General features: G+C 40.6%; 2 protein-coding genes across 2 annotated transcripts; one reads left to right on the forward strand and one right to left on the reverse strand.

Annotated features, from left to right (window-relative positions):
• Window positions 1-1,585: 1,585 nt before the first annotated feature.
• gfer (growth factor, augmenter of liver regeneration (ERV1 homolog, S. cerevisiae)) lies at window positions 1,586-2,830 on the reverse strand. The gene is made up of 3 exons (XM_030790859.1): window positions 2,624-2,830; window positions 1,919-2,130; window positions 1,586-1,821 (listed from the first exon to the last, which is right to left on the reverse strand). The coding sequence occupies exons 1-3, from the start codon at window positions 2,828-2,830 to the stop codon at window positions 1,659-1,661; spliced, it is 582 nt and encodes a 193-aa protein (XP_030646719.1). The 3' UTR covers window positions 1,586-1,658.
• Window positions 2,831-3,132: 302 nt separating this feature from the next.
• On the forward strand, window positions 3,133-7,673 carry drg2 (developmentally regulated GTP binding protein 2). Its single transcript, XM_030790085.1, has 14 exons — window positions 3,133-3,239; window positions 3,390-3,491; window positions 3,749-3,909; window positions 4,003-4,092; window positions 4,197-4,257; window positions 4,357-4,447; window positions 4,567-4,639; window positions 4,783-4,873; window positions 5,192-5,289; window positions 5,565-5,641; window positions 6,067-6,155; window positions 6,654-6,712; window positions 7,030-7,083; window positions 7,179-7,673. The coding sequence occupies exons 2-14, from the start codon at window positions 3,428-3,430 to the stop codon at window positions 7,263-7,265; spliced, it is 1,095 nt and encodes a 364-aa protein (XP_030645945.1). The 5' UTR covers window positions 3,133-3,239; window positions 3,390-3,427; the 3' UTR covers window positions 7,266-7,673.
• The last annotated feature ends 11,106 nt before the right edge of the window (window positions 7,674-18,779 follow it).

Consider the following 18,779-nt stretch of genomic DNA (forward strand, 5'->3'; position numbering starts at 1 on the left):
TTTCCTCTTACCGCTATTGTGGCTTTAGGCTTTGGGTCGAGATAGGTACACACACACCCCACTGCTTGGCAGTGGCGTTCCCACTGCGAGCGAGCCCATGTAAAAACGGATCGCCTCAACAGCAGCATCTACCGACCGTTTTTTCAAATAGTGAGGCCAAAGATTTTATGTGATTACGTCGATTTTTATTTGTTGTTGCTGTTTTTTTCTTTCATGTGGTGCAGCCTGTAAACTGTCGTTGAGGATAGCGATTGTTAAAATGAATGTATGTCACTGTTTCACGGAATGTGACTCACATCTCACAAAATGTTCAGTAAATAATGATTCAATACAATGACTCATACTTAAACTACAGTGAAAGCAGGCGTTTTCCAAAGGCGTGGTCCCTGAGTTAATTAAGCTTTAAAAAGCCCATCATATGTGGGATCATGTAGAAAAATGTAATGCAGTCCCAGGTACTCTTTATTTTGGCTACGAGACATGACTATGAAATGGGCGGTGACAACTGAGGCGCACTTTGGCAGGAACTCCAATGAGAAAGACTGCTTACTTTGCTAAGGTTTCATGAGGAAATGTGGCTAATGTGATGTTGGCATAGAAGTCTAAAAGAAAAGACAATATCAGCTAAAGACAACTATTCTTTAACCATAACGTCCATGTATGATGCAAGGTAAAACGAATGATCCACACTGAATCAGCTGACTGCAAAAAATCCATCAAGGGTGTGAACAGGCAGCTTTACAGAGAACAGTCCATTGAGAACTGCTCAGAGTGGGATGCTGTGGTCAGGTTGTAGTAAGTGGGGCAGAGAACACAGGCAGTGCTCAGGAGAGAAAAAAAAGTCAGTGGGAGAAAGTCATATGATCAGATGACTCATCCCTCACCCTGACAAGAAGCAGCTGAGCCCACATGTGGTACACTGCAAAAGAAACATACCAGCCTGCGTGCTTGTTTCACACAGAAGGGTTCTGGTTGCATCTCCCTGCAATATTTTAGGTCAGCTCAACCCCTCAGAGGGTAAAGTAAAGCCCAACACGTCAAGAAAAGTCATTCTGTGTAATCACCGACATTCTATGGCGAAGTGTTTCTAACCTGAGTGGGAGCGCTCTCTTCCTGGACGTCAACACCCCATCCACAGGGTGCAAGTGGTCATTATGTGGCTGAATGAGAGTGGAAAACCATGTGAACCATGTGCCAAGGCTGTGACAGTCACCAGACATCAACCCAAATAAAGACTACTGGGTGATTCTAAAGCAGCTTCTAGGAAAGAGCTTTCTCTCACAAACAAAACACCAAAATGATGGAATTTCTTTCCACCAGTAAAAACAGATATAGCATTGTGGACGACATCTTCCATAGGAAAATGTCCTCTGGTACTAAACAGTTATTATTAGCAATATAATTAATGACAATCATTAGCAATAATTAGGCCAACTTATCAGTTTTATAATCTTGTATTCATTCAGACCTGAAATAACAACTATAGCACTGCTTATAAAATATAATTGAAAATATAATTATCATGAAAGTGTATTTTAGATCAATAACCATCATATTCATAATCAAATATAACACATTTAAAACACAATGACACAGCATTACACAGGCACGGTTATTTTCACAGAAAAGCATCTCAGCCAAAGCCATCATGTTTATGATCAGTCACACGATCCATCTTTCCAGCCGTCTTTCCATCGCTCATCCACTTTGGAGCAGTCGAATTCTGGCTTCCCTAGTCGTACATTGATGTCGTTATGAAGTCGACACAGCCACTGTGAGAAATTGTGGCGATTACTTGTATCTGGTTGATTTGTTTTCAGTCTGAGAAAAACAAATAAATAATTTAATGATGAAAAGGGACTGTTAAGTAATTAGTTTGTTCAGATTAAACACTGGGATTCAAATTAGCAACTTTTACCTTGATCTCAAATCCTCTGCACATTCATCACAGGGGAAAAACTTCGAGAACAGATTGATAAATTGTGTCATCTCTTGCTGCTGGACTGTGGTCGGCGAATCAGGGTAGTAGGCTGCCATGGTGTGAAGAAAAGACCATGAACTTCTGCCCAGTTCCTCTCTATCAAGAGGGCATTCTACTGCCTTCTCACTTTCCTCTGTAACATGGGTTTCCTGGCCAAAACACACATAAACAATTACATGGATTTCATAATCTGCTCAACCATAGTTCTGATACAGTACTGTTTAATTAAAGTAATGCCCAATGAAAATAAACAAGTAAATAAAAATATAAGCTTTGCTTTTAAGTTGGACCAATTGTTTACTGTATTAAAAACGGGCTAAATAGCTCCAGAAAAATAAAAGTCTTCTTAGCCTGTCATTCTTTCCGCGTTTCCGAGTGAAGTTCACTCCTTTCCCTATTTGTATAGCCTACAATGCCAGTAATCTCCAGCCTTGGCAACAAATTTACGCAATATTCGGTTGAATCTAGTAAATTATCATTAAACTAAAGCCAAAAAAGAACCCAGTGACTGTCACATTATCTTACATGATCTTAAATCTGCGAACCAATACTGGAAATGTAGGTTACATTTGTTCTTTTACACCTGTTCACAGCTATGATTTAGTGAACTGATCACTGAATGAAGTCTGATGGTCAGGTCACCTGGACCACTGACGACTGTTTCCTCTGCACTTTCATCCATGACTTGAAATCCGTACACGCTCTGCACGGTTTCTTTTTCGTCTCTCCACTCTTCTCTTGGTCTTTAGCTGTAGTGTCATCTTGTACTATGCCTGGCACAGGAAAAGGGAAACTTTCAAACCCGGGTGGGTTGCTCGCAGATGATCGTGACCCTCCAGACGCTGCCATTTTCCAGAAATCTCATGCATTATGGGATTGTTATGTCATTGGCTAAACCTACTGAACGACAGACACGATATTTGTTTGTCATTTTAATATTTCAAAATGGACTTAACACATACGTATGAGCTCACTTCAGTTAACAATAATTTAACCCATTAAATGAATATAAACGTCAAATATGTGCGCATTTATTTCAAGGGCTACTTACAGTACATAGAATGGAACCATAGATTCAGTGTTAAAATATCTGTTTTCACCGGAACCAATTATACGTAGCACACATTGGTTCCGGTTGATGATGTCATCATTCGGGCATGCTGCAGAGTTCGAGTTCTGTAAAACTGCTATTTTGACAGCAATTCCGTAACATATTTGTTACGTATCAAAGGGAGGATAAAGTTTCGGGGCAGAAAAAGTATGTTTGGAGTGTGCTCCTTTTCCGAAAACTGATTAAATATCAATCACATATCAGCTAAAAGCGGACCTGCTAACTCAACGTAGCTGGCTAGTTTTTTGTCCCTTTTCTTTAACACGTTTTCTTTCTTCTTCTTTGTCATGTGATAAGTTCACAGGGTACAGGGCCATTAATTAACTTAAGCCACAATGGGGATTCTCGAAAAAATAGCAGAAATAGAGAGAGAAATCTCTCGGACTCAGAAGAACAAAGGTAAGTTGAAGAATTTCATTGGACCACCATAATATGGAGAGCACTGTCTCACTATGTGCTGACATGTCTCGGAGTCGCGTGCACTGTTTAGCGACCGACTGTTGTAATTATTAGTTCGACACCAGATATGAGAGAATTTTTAGAGGTATATGTTAACGTAATGTGTTGTGCAGCAAGAAAGTTGTTGTATGTCCGCAAACATGGTGATGCTGTTGCCACGGTCAAAATTTTAAGTAGAGGTATATTTCTGCCTTTAGCGACTGAATACCACCTGGGTCTTCTAAAAGCCAAACTAGCTAAATATAGAGCTCAGCTCTTGGAACCCTCAAAATCAGCTGGAGCCAAAGGGGAAGGCTTTGATGTGATGAAATCTGGCGATGCCAGGGTTGCTCTTATTGGCTTTCCATCAGTCGGAAAGGTAACCAGCAACATATATTGTCACGTGGTCAATATAATCATATAGAATGTGGATAATGAGTCGGTTGAATAACACTGGTACTCTGTCAATCAGTCTACTTTTCTCAGCTTAATGACATCAACCGAGAGTGAGGCGGCCTCGTACGAGTTCACCACGTTGACCTGTATCCCAGGAGTCATCGAGGTATTTCCAGCAGATTTATTTCCTCACCGTTTTTTTTTTTTTTTTTACCTTCGTTAAATATTTTTTGTAGAATGTTAATTTCCCTACCCCCTTCTCTGCATTAGTACAAAGGAGCCAACATTCAGCTGTTGGATCTGCCAGGAATTATTGAGGGTGCTGCCCAAGGTAATTTAATATGTCAGTGAGCTGAGTTTGAATGATTTGCTTACTGATTCCCCTCCCTCCTCCTCTTTGCTAAGCTCTCTGTTGTTCTGTGTCTCTTAGGAAAAGGCAGAGGTAGACAGGTCATAGCTGTGGCAAGAACGGCAGATGTGGTTATCATGATGCTGGATGCAACCAAAGGGGATGTTCAGAGGTTGGTGGTGATTTGAGAGGTTGTATGCGGAGTTTGTTGTTAATCCCCAGAGGGTGCATTTCCTCTTAACTTGTTACTGGGCAGTACATACGATTGCAACTTTTGTCATTCTCTTTTAGGGAGCTTCTAGAAAAAGAATTGGAATCTGTTGGAATCAGACTAAACCGATGCAAACCAAATATCTACTTCAAGGTACTCCCTCCAGTTCATTCTGCATCAGAGAGTAACTCAGTTTGTGAGGAGCTTCTGAGAATGGTGTAGCTCTGAGGCTCATTTATCCTGATTGTGATGATGGAGTGCAGTTCCGGTGAAGCCATTTTTTTTTTCTTTTGCAGCCCAAGAAAGGCGGTGGACTCTCCTACAACTCAACTGTTCCTCTGACACATTGCTCTGAGAAGCTTGTGCAGCTCATTCTTCATGAGTACAGTATCCTCAGTCCACTCCACGGTTCATTTATTTAATCCACTCTACTGTGCAATCATATAGTCCGTTCTGTGGTACATCTATAGAGCCATTTGACTGTGTAATCATATAAAACACTTCGCTGTTCATTTATGAAAAATGTACACCACAGAAGTTTTATACAGTCCGTTCTACGGCACTGTCATGCTGTTCGCTCTGTGATCCGAACATGCAGACAAACTCTATGGTACATTTATACAGTCCACTGTACTGAATGTACGTACAGGGACACAGAACATACATGCTCTGTGAAAATGATATACCTTAACGTGACTCTGTAAGAAATCTTCAATGCAGAGGTTTTGTTCAGAGAAGACAGCACTCCAGATGAATTCATTGATGTCATTGTGGGAAACAGAGTTTACATGCCTTGTCTATATGTAAGTGCACATTTTTTTCCTCTCAGAAAACAGTTTGTGTTATCAGAAATCAGACTCACTGTGCAAAACGCTGGTTATTGAGTGAGGTCTTAAGTTTCTGTTTCCAGCTGAATGAATGCTATCACTGTGTTGTAGTGTTTTCTCTTTTTTTGAGCATTGCTAAGTATTTTAACCTATGCCAGAGGATAAAGTGAGTTATGGAGTGATGCATAAAGGATTGAATTTAGAGTGAATGAAGAAATGTATGCATATGTTCATTTATTTTCCATTGTCAGGTGTATAACAAAGTTGACCAGATCTCGATCGAGGAGGTGGACCGCCTTGCCCGCAGGCCGAACAGTGTGGTAATCAGGTTAGTGCGGTCATGTTTTGATTGTTTACAGACATGCTCTAAACCAGAAAACTATAATAATGTTCAACGATGATGAAACGTCTGAGGCTTTCACTGAAGTCACAGGAAGACACACACATCCCATTCTCCTTCAGATGCCAAAAGAGGAAGTTCCTTAAAAAATCTTCGGTATTATACACTTAAAAAGGAGAGAGCGAGAAAAAAATTGAGAGTGGAGTTTGAATGGAATGGAGTTCACTCCTTTCAAGTCCAGCTCAGTACTTCTGTGGAATACATTTAAATGCAAGTTAATTACTGTTTACCACCCATAATCTCTGCAATTAGTGTTCAGTGTGGCAGATGAATTTTAACTTGTATTTTACATTGATCTGTTTTAAAACAAAAGGACTGGTACACAGTAAAAACCTTTCTGTCTGTTCCTGCAGCTGCGGAATGAAGTTGAATCTTGACTACCTCTTGGAGCAGCTTTGGGAATACCTGGCTCTGATCTGCATTTACACCAAGAAGAGGGGAGGTGAGATACTAAGCACATTTTGACATTTTAATGATCTGAAAATGCAGTTTCTTCCAATATGACGTACGTTTGAGAGATTACCACGCTGCAACTGTTGTGAACGTACCTGAAAAGACATTTGAAGTGAACCTACAGTTGAGCCTTTGGTTTTGTAAGGATGAGTTTGGTTTTCTGCAGTGGCCTGATTTAGATGAAGCAATGCCAACCCCTCCAGCCGTGATTCTCACCATGTCCTTAGTGCTCCATACTTTGTGCTGTCCTGTTGTTTCTCTTTTCATTCTCTGAAGCAAAATATCTTAAATTGAAATGAATTGCATATACTTTGACCATAAGCATACTTATCCTGTAAAGTCTCAAGAAATGAAATAAAATCAATTCAGTATGTACCTGACAGACAACCTTACTTTTCACATTTTGATTAGTATTTTTTTTCTCTGCACATTCTCTGTAACTCATTAATTCTGCATCATTTATTCCTGTTCTTGTTTTGGACTTTAGAGCGTCCAGATTTCGGCGACCCCATCATCATGAGGAGAGGAGCGTCAGTAGAACATGTGGTATGTGTCCATCTGAGGTCTCAGCGCTACACATGACACAGAACACTACAGCTCACCACAACACAACACCTCAGCACAACAAAACATAACAGCACAACATACCCCACAGCACAACGAAACACAACAGCACAGCACAACATGAGACCACAGCACAACATAACACCATAGTCTAAGGCTTTTGTTTAGTGCTCTGTGTGGAACTGGACAAAAATAACTTATGATTACAAACAAAAACGACATGTTTTGCCCAAGCTCTAATACTCATCTTTGTAATCAGCATTTAGCTGATGCGTGATATTTCTTTTCATTCTCTACAGTGTCACAGAATTCACAGAACATTAGCAAGCCAGTTCAAGTATGCACTTGTTTGGGTAAGTCTGTACATTTCCAACGTTGTACGAAGCTTCTCTGAAGAGGGTTGTCTTTCCAAGATGCTGGTTTTATTTCATTGTGTTTTGTCTGGCAGGGAACAAGCACAAAGTACAGCCCCCAGAGGGTGGGGCTTACCCACATCATGGAGCACGAGGATGTCATACAGATCGTGAAGAAATAAAAACCGTCATGTCACTTTGTTTTATGAACAGGACATTTCACCACATCTACACCCTCAAGGACTTCTGTTCAGTAATACGTAACTTTATCTTGTCAAAAACAAAAAGATCAGCTCCATCAGAGACAGTAGAATGAGTCATTCTTGTTTATGTCAAATCATTTATGAAACTTATCTGGTTATCATAGAGAAACGAGGAAGATCCTAAATATTATCTTTGACATGTAAATTGCATTGAGACAAAACTGTCCACCAATAAATCAAAATACCTCTGATTTCTTATTTTCACAAAATGAATTGCTATAACGTTAGCAGCGATATTTTTCTTTTTTTTTTTGCTGGATATCAAGCCACCTGAAAATACATGCCTAAACATTTTGAAACTTAAAGCAATAAAGTGGATGTTCCGTTTCAAGGCTCAAAACCTTTTGCATTTTTGATTTTGATTTTGATTTGTCTCAGTCCTGTGATTATGCTATTCTTTACCGCACCTCCTAAATCAGATACGCTGTCTCCTCCCACAGAAAGTTCAGAGGTCACGTTTTAACTGTATCAGTGTGAAACTATCTTTATTATGGTGGCACTTTTATGGCGCTTTTATTGAGCCGTTCATTCAGTTTGGAGTGGAGAGCAAGCCGCATTGCAGACGTTCACACTGAACTTGGATCCAACCAGAGTTTGGAGAAGAACAGCTCTGGCATTTTGATGTGGGTAATATATATTTTTTTGTTTGTTTGTACTTCAGCGGCTTTGTCTTTGTTTCCTGTCTTGATTTTGATGTTGTTGTACCTGCCCTTTAACCGGAGGTCATGCTGGCGCGTGAGGAGTTTGATGAAGTGACTGCTTTCGTTTGTTTCATCGTCCTGTCACCAGCATAAACCTGTTTTTGGACATCATTTAACACATTGTAGATCTCTCATACAAACCTGGCTGTTTTAACTCTGCCATGTAGCATGTATGACGTCGTATTCACAAAGACTTTGAAAAACCCTACAGTTTTGTGTGTCAGTTGGGTACTTCAGTGGCAGCTCTTGTTACAGAAATCATGGGTGTTTCTTCAAAAACAAGCAGAAAACTGGTTCCTGTTCTGATTAAAAAATTTTACATTTATCTCAGAGTGTTGATGCTACCTTAAACCTTTCTCTGGAGTTGTTTTAATCACCGGGGATTGATTTAATGGCTTAAGATACTTGCATAGCAGTCACATACTTGTGTGTGCTGTTACACTAGGATTAAAGATTGAAAGATTTAAATATTATCATATAAGATAAATATCTCATTTGCAATTTGTGGTTTTACTGCCTTCATCTTGAGGTTGTCAGCACACTGTACTTAAAAGAAAATCAGAACTCCAACACGAACTTTTGAACCCCATTCATTTTCAACATAGTGAAATCATTGTGACAGATAATCACAATTGGTGTTCCGTCACAGAACCCAGTCATTACATGATCATTACAGGTCGTCACGGTAAGCTCTCAGCCCTTCTGAGAGCCCGCCCCCTTTTTATCATCACAAGATGCCAACTGTTGCCTTTCTGTATTCATCTGAAAACCTAGAGCTGCCTCCTCCATTCAAGAGTGAAAACAAGCATAATAGACCTCATTAAATATGCATTTTGAGGCACTCGGGCTCTACAACACAAGTGGACAACACAAGTGTGGAGCAGAGAATAAGCAAGCTTTTTATAGTTTGACCCAATGTCGCCTTGTGTAATTACGTCAGAGCTGTAAGGCACCTGAGTGATGAACATTATGGAGAGAGACTGTTTTGGAATAACTTGAGCTACACTGTAAAGGTGGAACTGTTTGATTGAGAGCAGTGTAAAGGTAAGGAAGGTCGTTGCTATAGTAGGGAGCCACAGTGCTGGGTAGGGAGTTGATACTTGATGCTTTGGCCATATGGTGTGGCACGGTAGCGTGAACCTGTTCAAGATGCATTTAGTCTGTCTTAAACTATATCAAAATAAATACAACCACTGTTCATTTAAATGAAGCACTCTTTTGATTATAATCAGTGGCTATATGAGTTCGATGATGTGAAAAAACTTGCCAGGAAATGTTTTACCTGAACACGTGATGCTGCAAATAGTTTGTGTTGTTATGTCGCAAACCCTTAACATGATGAAATCATGCATGATCATAAATAATCAATCATTACAGAGAATGAATTGAACTTTTACCATGTCAATTTCAAAGCTTGCAGTTTAGTGAGCACTGTCACAATTATGACATAGGGACTGATTTAACCTTTTACATTAACCCTAAAACATAATTACGCTTTTGCAACATTTACGGTAATTCTGCCTTCACACGCTGAACTTTTCCACCCTCTTGCAAGTAGTTCAAAATAATCTCAGGCTATCCATGACTTGTACAAGTGTACAGTCCTGAATTATACAACAGGTGGAACACATTTTTCTTCTAAATCACATTTCCCCTTCCCTGACATAATGTAATACAAGCGCAGCAATGGCACCTCAGTGAATGTCTCAGCCAGGTCGGTGGGGTTAATTCATCACATGAATTTATGAATTAGGAATTGAATATAAATGAATAAGGACTGAATACATGAATGAAGAATTGGCGCAGTTGCACAGTAAGGAACTGTAGTTGTATTGGTTGTCCATCAAAAGCTTTACTACAACCTGCAAACCCTTTTAAACGTGCACCACTCAGCTGTGTTTAAGGGTGATTATTGACTTTTAAAGCCCAGAGAGGTTTTTAAATAGACAAAAGCCTCATACCCTGCAGATGGAAATATACTTAAGTTATGCAAACACGGTACCTTTAAAAGTGTTTGCCGAGTAAACACCAGTCCGTGCGAAAATGAAATCCAAAAGCCTATGCGACAGACCTCCCCTCCATAGCGTCTGCCACAGCTGTTGGAGAGTACATTAGCTGTGAAGAGGATGCCCTCATCAGACAAGTGCAGTACAATACTGTCTCCTATGAGTTTGTACATTTCAAAGCACCTGCTCTCTGAATCTCTTTATGAGTGTAAAATTCAGATAGCTTGAAACCATTGTTCATGAGGCATCTTTGGTAAGCATTTTGAAGACGGATCGTGCTTCAGCAGACAGTTGAATGGAAATTGATTACGGCTTGTTGTGTGCTCTCCAACCAACCATTAACTAACAATAGAGCAGAGCTTTAGCGGTGTGTGCAGACAGTTACCTCAGCCAGCTTTCCGAGTAGGTGGTTTTTGACAGTGTAATAGGCCACAGAATAAAGGGAAGAAAGGGAGAATTTGCTTGTTTAGCTATCCAATCCGTACCTTCTTTTTGATCTCTACAGACAAATAGATGCATTGTTCATCTCTTAATTGCTTAAAAGCCCAAGCAAAAGGTCTCTCCCCTGTAAAATGTGCCATCCAAACCAAGAGGCAGGCATTGTCTTGTTTATATCTGTAAGTCAATTTACCTAGGCCATTGTACACAGGGCAGTTTGGTGAGATAAATGTCCCAGGGTGGGTAGGAGGTTTTCAGACATACTGAGTGGGCCCACGCAATAAATCAGCTGATTCACTAAGACTTGGGCTGGAATGTTCAACCATCGCCATGGGGACAGATAAGAGGCGACGATGTTACTCCTGCTTACACAGCATCATACAGTCTATACTTTATCTTATGGATTTCTATGCCTCTCAGATGTACGTTGAATGAAAAAAAAAATTGTACGGAATTAATCAGATTTATTCTTAAGGTAAGCCTTCTGCCCACACTGAGAGACAATTTAGATGGGTGCATTGATTCATATTTGCAGTTGAACTTTCTATCTTTCTTGAAGTAGCTCTGTAGCTGTTTCGCTGGTTGGACACATTGTCTTTAGAGGAACACAAAGGATCATAATTTACAATTCATTTTAGTTACAACAGTTATGTTTTGAGAGCTTTATTTGGAAAAGTAACTGTCTTTGGAAAAGTGATAAACTGTAATTGTGTCGCAGCTTGTTATATTGTTCATCCAAATTTAGACGGCTGTGTCTGAAACAGTCTAAAACAGTCTAAAGGTATCTTTTCTGGATTGTCATATTAGAGAAAGGGTACTCTCCAGATTTCTGAATTGTAATGTATGCTGTTGAGAAGTATGATTATTTCTGTGCTGTTACATATATTACATGTGTATGAACAAGATTTGTCCTCTGGTTATTCAGCTAACCTTGGAGTAAATTTTCCATTATCCCGATAAAGTCAGAGCTAGACTGTGCCTTTAGACAGCCTTAGAATATAAATGTACATACTGTATATTGACACACATGACTTTATTTGCTGTGCCAGTTTCATTGACAACAGATATACACATATAAAAGAGGAAAATGCATTAATTCACACCAAGTTCATGTAAAAGACCATAAAAACCAAGATTAATAACAGTAATAGTGCTGTCAGGTCATGAAATAGCAATGACATGTAAATACAGTAGTGATGTATGCAGATAACTGGTGACATTGTGAGGTTACATGGCTTGGTCATGACGAAGACACTATGAAACTGAAGTCAGGCCCCCCCCCCCCCCCCCCCCCCCCCGAGTCACTTGACTGTAACCCAATATGGCTTCTGGCCTGGGTGAAACGCAAGGCGTGGATTTTAAACTAAGTTCATTTGGGGTTTGGGGTGTGCATTACTGTCTGGCCAGGACTGTCTAAGTATCATGAAGTGGTTTGAGTGAAGTGTACACTGATGCTGACTTCAGACAGAACATCACCTGTAATTATTGAGCTCATATCCTAGCTGATCCTGTAGTACAACATTAAACTTTGTCTCACATGAGAAAAAACTACTAATCACATGACTGACAGCAAAGAGACATTTGACGTAATTTTAATGCAGTTTTTAAATAAACTGAACACCGAGTTTCTCGCTGAGTGAATTGGATTTCAGAATTTATTTACAGTGCAAAGAACAAAGACAAACGCCTTACTGTAAGTGTACCGATGTCCAAAACAAAATGTATAACACTGAAATGTGTATAAGTTATGGCTACACACGCTAACTCTATAACTCACATTACATGATCTATTTTTTCGTCACTTAGTTTTGGACTGGTGCTATGATATTTATCGTCAATGCCTATGCGATATATTGCATCTGTTCCCAGAGAGTTATCTTTAAAAGGCTATCCTTCTGGGTATGTGGGTAAATGTATGTATTTGTGTCTTCCAAAGAAACTTTTTTTTGTCTCCTCTGAATGATTAATTCAGGGCCAGGTCATGGCTATATGAGTGACTGCATAGACTGAAAGAGAGTTGTCAGTGGGTTGAATGCAATATACAGCAGTGAGCGATTCTTGACATCCGCTGGAACAATGTAAGTCCAGCTCCATATCCTCTCTTTTGACCTGTGACAGATGAGCCATTAATCAGTTTACAATGCCACTTCAAATGAGGTCACATAATGAGGTCAAAAAGCAACAGAGAAGTTACAAATCTCGCTGAGACAGACAGATAAAAGTGGAAAATTAATTAAAATTAATTAAAAAACAAACCAAACTCTAAACTAAAAAAGCCACAGAAAGGATTTGTGATATTCAGTAGTATTTTTTACCTTTGTTTATGTTAAAAAGTGCCTTTTTTTGTTTTACACTTCAGATCTGCTGAGGCATGGGTCTTATTTCATACTACGAGATGTTTTTATCTTACCAGTGGAGTACTGAAAGTTAAAGCTTTTTCAGAAACACTGAAGAGTTTGACACTGGCTGTGATCTGTACCCCAATAGATCTCACTGACATTTAAAAACAGTACTTGTGCCTTTTTTTCCCCCAGTGATTCTTTTTTTAATATTATGTGTCAAACTGACTATATAACCAAAATATGATATTTTAGCAAAGAGCAGGATTTCAGCAGCTATTTTTGGGACTTTTCTGATGAATATTTCATTGTTTCTGTGTGGACTGAATACAGAACAGGCATTAAGTATTCATACCTGCCCAGTGCCATGCACTCTTGGAATATTAACCAGTCATCAATGAATTAACATGAATCAGTCAACTCAGGTCTTAACACACACAAACCCAGTTTTGTGTAGAATTTGGTATAGTCTCAGATATTCCAGGTCAGCTTACTGACGTTCATGTTGCACAAACCCAATGTTTACATAAAATAACAGTAAAAGGGGAAATATAGTAGGTATATTGAAAAGCACCTGCCTTTGAAACCTCAAGCTTTATGAATTAGAAAATAAGACAACGTTATTTTTCTATTGGATTTTCTATTGGAAACAAGCGAACATTTCTGCAAACATGACAGTTTAGTTGTATTTGACATCTCTTTTTACGTTGTCATTGTCTCAAATAGTACCTGTTCAGCAGTGCAGTATCAACACATAACTGACATTCTGTAAAATTAGGAGATATCATGTTACAATCATCACACAGACACCACCGAAAGGTTATGTATAGAATTTCTTTCATTAAGACACATGATAAATTCATGGGCCTGATTTTAGGTTATTATGAAAGATTAGAAGATAAATATTGATTATTTTTCCGAAACACGTAAACCGCAGCTACAACAGCTTAGACGTAAAATTGGTAGTCATCCTTGCCCAAAAACACAACATGGTGAAAAGCATAATTTGTTTTTAAATGCAGAGCAAATTATCACAATCGTTTTGGGGTGCAGTTCTTGGAACTTGACTAAAAATCGCCAAATGTTCCAAAGTAAATGTTATTTGTGGATATTTAGAGTTGTCTTTGTTAAAGCTTGGAACTTACCCACTCAGCTGTTAAGGGGGAGGAATTCCATTGTGGTCTGATCCCTGGCTGTATTTTGCTTCTCTTTGGATATGTTTCTCAGACACAGTTTAGTAACAGCTCAGCCAACCTGCATAATTTATATTGGAATGAGCCAAAGAGATAGTGTTACCCTAAGTCAGTGTAGTTGATACATTTAAGGTGCCGTTTGCAACTATAACGGGAAGCCCTCATTTACTTTCAGACACATACTTTCAGACTTTTGGAAGGATGGTACTTGAAATGCACGTAGTGCAAAAAGTTAAGTAAAGTAAGTGCTCTGCAGCAAAAGGCAAAGGGGTTGTAGCACATGGCAGAAGGATGCTCACATTCATGGATACCTGACGTTGGGGACTATCAGCCTTTTGTCTGTGAGAAATCTCATGCCAAAATCTGCACAAAGCCAAGGAAAAAGAGTTATTGGAAATTTCTGAAATTGGAATACAACTAACAGTAAGGTACAGTCATACACAAAACGGAAGCCTTTCTCGCATGTTACTGAAGAGGAGCTACGTATGACAATGGATTTAGACAATTTAACTCATTTTGACCTTAAAAGGTACCTTTTTATTATTGTCCTTTGAAGAATATTTTCTCGTTTTTTCTACTGTATATCATCTGTAATAAGGGAGTTTTTGTGCCTCTGAAGAAATGCCTCTGCTACTTGTGAAATGTTTTGTCACCGATTGATCATTTTTGACCCAGTGACACAGATTAGCATGACTTTCACAAAGGGCTAAAATGCCGCCAAAGAAAGCAGCAGCAAAAAAACCTGACAAAGGAAAGGCAGAAGAGCCAAAGAAGGGTAAAGATGACAAGAAGGGGGCGAAGGAGGATAAGAAAGGGGGGAAGGATGACAAGAAAGGGGGGAAGGGAGCTAAAGAGGAGCCCCAAAAAGGAAAAGGTAAGGATGACAAGAAGAAAGGAAAGGATCAAGGAAAAGGGAAGAAACCTGTTACCAGTGAATCTGAGGAAGCCTCAGACGCTGACATGTTGAAAAGTGAAGATGAAGGCAGCGAGGCAGTGGAGGATGAAGACGAAGACGAAGAGAGAAGCGAGTCAGAGATGGAGGATGGTGACAGAGGCAAACATGGAAAAGGAAAAGCTGCACTGAAAGGAGCTTCTAAAGCTGTGGCAATGAAAGCTATGGCTAAGCCAAAGCCTGGCAAATCAGCCGCGGAGGTTGTTGATCAAAAAACGAACAAGCGTGCCAACATAAAGGCTGCATCAAAAGCCATGGCAGGTTTCAAACCCGAAGAGAGGAAGCCCCAAAATCCCCAAATACAACTGAGTAAGATGAAAGAAATTAATCTGAAAGGGGCCTCTTCGGCCATGATGGGCTTTGCAGCTGAAGGACAAAGGAAAAAAGTCCAGAAGAAAGAAGATGCAAAAGCCCACCTGAAAGGTGCCTCAAAAGCAATCACAGGCTTGACAGGAAAGTCGTCCCCCTTTTCAATTCCAGCTGCAAAACAAACAAAACGAGGACTTAAAAGCACAACTAGGCTTTTTATGAGACTGTCTGGACATAAGAAGAAAAAAGACCCATCAAAAGCTATACAAAGTACATCTAAGTTGTTTGCAGGATTTGGAAAACCCAAAGCCGCTGCAGACACAAAGAAAACAGGGAAATCAGCGTTGCTGAACACGTCCAAATTCATGATGGGTTTTCCAGGTGGCGGAAAGAATAAAAATGAAAAGAAGGAAGAAAATGCATCTTCTAATTCAAAATCTGTATTGTTACTCAATCTGGGTGGTAAGACCGGAAAGACCGCAGCAGCAACCACTGGGCTGGGTGGGAAATTTAAAGGTTTTTTTGGTAAAAAGAAAAATGGTGCCTCAAAATTTAAAGATAAAGGATGGATGTTGGGGAAGATTGCTGGGGCAACCAACTGGCTGACCAGTAAATTTATCTCTTCCAGGGCTTCTCGAGGAAGACTTGGTTGGTCAGCTCGTCAGCGTAGGTCAAACATGGGAAGAATCCAAGGTTATCGCAATAGAGGATATGAGTATGATGAAGATGAATTTAGCTATGAGGAAGATGACTGTGGGCCAGACAACTATGGTGGGGGTAACTCTCGAGGACGATTTATGGACAGGAATGGTTATGGCCACAGGCAATACAGAGGACAACAATTTGATTCCTATGAGGACGACATGGAGTACTATGATTACCCACTAGAAGATGAATATGGTTACTCTGATGAAGAGTATTATGACCCTCTCTATGATGATGAATATGATTATTACGAAGGGGATTACTATGACCAATATGGTGGAAGACAACCATATGGCTATTATGGGGATGAAATGGATTACTATGACTATGGAGAGCAGGATATGAATGAGTACGGGTACTATGACAGTGGCATGGAATATTATGATGAATTTCCAATGGAGGACGAGTATGGATATTACTGGAATGGTATGGAATACCAGTGGAATGGTAGCGAATACCCAGAACAATTTGATTATTATGGGGATAATTTTTATAGTCATCCAACTGGGCTACCAGATGCCTTCATGATGCTCCCTGGTTATCAGAATGCATATCAAATGCAATCCAATGACCACCAGTTTTATCATATGGGAGATGGTGCTTCAGTTTATGCCGATCCTATGTATGTTTATAATCAACAGTATATGTATTCAATGGAAAATACAGAACCTTTAGAAATGTATAGTAATGAGAATATGCATTTTACAGCTAATCCAACAGTGGCTAATGATTCGTTCAGGTTCCCAAGACCGCAAGTCAAGTTATTTGGAAAAGAAAAAATTGAAATTGGAAATATACCATCCCCTCAAATTGCTTTGAATGATTCTGAGGTTATGTCAGATGTACAGTATGAAGGCCAGCCAACCTTTATGCAAAGTATGGGATCTCCTCAGTACATTCCTCAACAGACTGGAATGGTCCAAACATCGTTTCCCTCCCCAGCAGCTCCAATGTTATTCCAACAAACTCAGACTCCAGCCGTCCCAGCAGCAGCTGGAACAGCAACCATGTTTGGGTCCCCTCATATGCCATCCTCCCCAATTCCTCAAGTAAGGTCCCTCCCCCCTCATATGCCCATATCACCCTCTTTAAGCAGACATTCTCTCGGACCAGTGGGACCTATGCCATTTTCAACAGCAGCCTCTCCTCTTTTGTCTGCAAGAACATTTGATCCAAATCTAGGCGAGCCACTTCCTTCACAATATCCTGAACCAATGTGTCAGAGATTAAACCCATCACTTGAGAACATGTATTCAGCACCACTAAGGCGAAGTCCTCCTCCTTCTCCACAGCTCTCTGTTAGACAAGGATATGTTTCACCAGGGAGATATAGCCCTCAGCCCAGACATAGATTTGAAATGCAACCTGAAGAAATGGACCCCCAGTTATCACCTAGGCCACCAAGGAGAGTGTATGGTTATGAACCTGAAATGTCAGGACAAATTGGTCAGCCAATGTACAACAGTATTCAAAGACCCCTCAGTCCTCTTCAAAGGAGAAGTTTCAGCCCTCCACCCTCTCCACAGCCATCAAGGCGAGGATGGTCTCCTCAAGCTTCTTTAAGAGCAAGATCTCACTCTCCTCCGCTCAGAAGACCATTGTCGGGACGGCTATCCCCTCGTGCTACCACACAAGAAAGTCCACCAACTTCCCCACGTGGATCAGTAAGGAGAAGACATCCCTCCGCTTCACCCAGGCCTTCTCTACGACAGAGATCTCACCCAGGTCCTCTCCCTCCAACGTCCGGGCCCTTCAGGCCAATTAATGAAAAATTTCATGAGCCACCCATGTCACCAAGGTCGATCAGAAAAAGCCCTCTTTCACCTCAACCATCTCTGAGAAAGAGAAGCCCTCCCTTGTCCCAAAGAATGGAACAACAGATGGAACAAGAGAGATCCCCTCGTCTCCCACGCAAATCTCAATCCCCTACACCCTCACGACACACAGTAAGACCTGGGTCTCCAAGACCATTGTCCCCTCATATACCTGACAGCCAACGTCCTCGATCACCCTCACCATCGAGATTTTCTAGTAGAACTCAACATGACATACAGGATATGCCCACTCGTTCATCCACTCGTAGATTCAGGGGGCCTGGGCGGAACAAAGTGCCAATGGGAGCAGTTAAACCATCACCTGTTAATCCTATCTTGCGAAGGAGGAGTCGCCAAGGCCCCCCTTTAATGCAGAATGTTGCTCCTTTTAGATCATCTGTTCATAAAGGACCCATGGACCAAGATGCAACCTCCTCTCCTGTGATGTTAACAAGACAGAGTTCTCGGCCAATGGGACCTCGAGAATCGAGGCGATTTTTCCCACCAGGAACTCCTCAGCAAGGTTTTCGTAGACCAGTTGGGAGAGGACGGCCTGTTGTGAGAGTACCTGTAAATACATCTCCTCTTCAACAGTCAATGAGAACAACAAACCATCCTTTAGTTTTGGATTCCCCAGCTCCTTTCCCTCGGCAGGTTTCTCTGAAACACCCAGGGCTGGCATCACCACAATCCTCACACAGGCATATATCGAGTAGACCCCAGTCACCCCAGTTCTCAATGAAACAGGGGTCTCCACGACCGCTACGGTCTCCCTCACCTGGGAACCTCTCCTTGCATAACCAAAGTCTTCAACAGGGTTCTTTCACAGCACCCTTTCCAGGTAGTGGTGCTCTACACGCCCAAGACATCACAGAATTTGGTCAGACAATTGAGCAAGGACCTACCCCTCTTCTAACAAATGCCTTACAGCACCCAAATCTTCATGCTACAAATATGTCAACTTTCCAAAAGATCA

This window comes from Chanos chanos, chromosome 13, assembly GCF_902362185.1.
Source record: "Chanos chanos chromosome 13, fChaCha1.1, whole genome shotgun sequence".
Taxonomy (NCBI): Eukaryota; Metazoa; Chordata; class Actinopteri; order Gonorynchiformes; family Chanidae; genus Chanos; species Chanos chanos.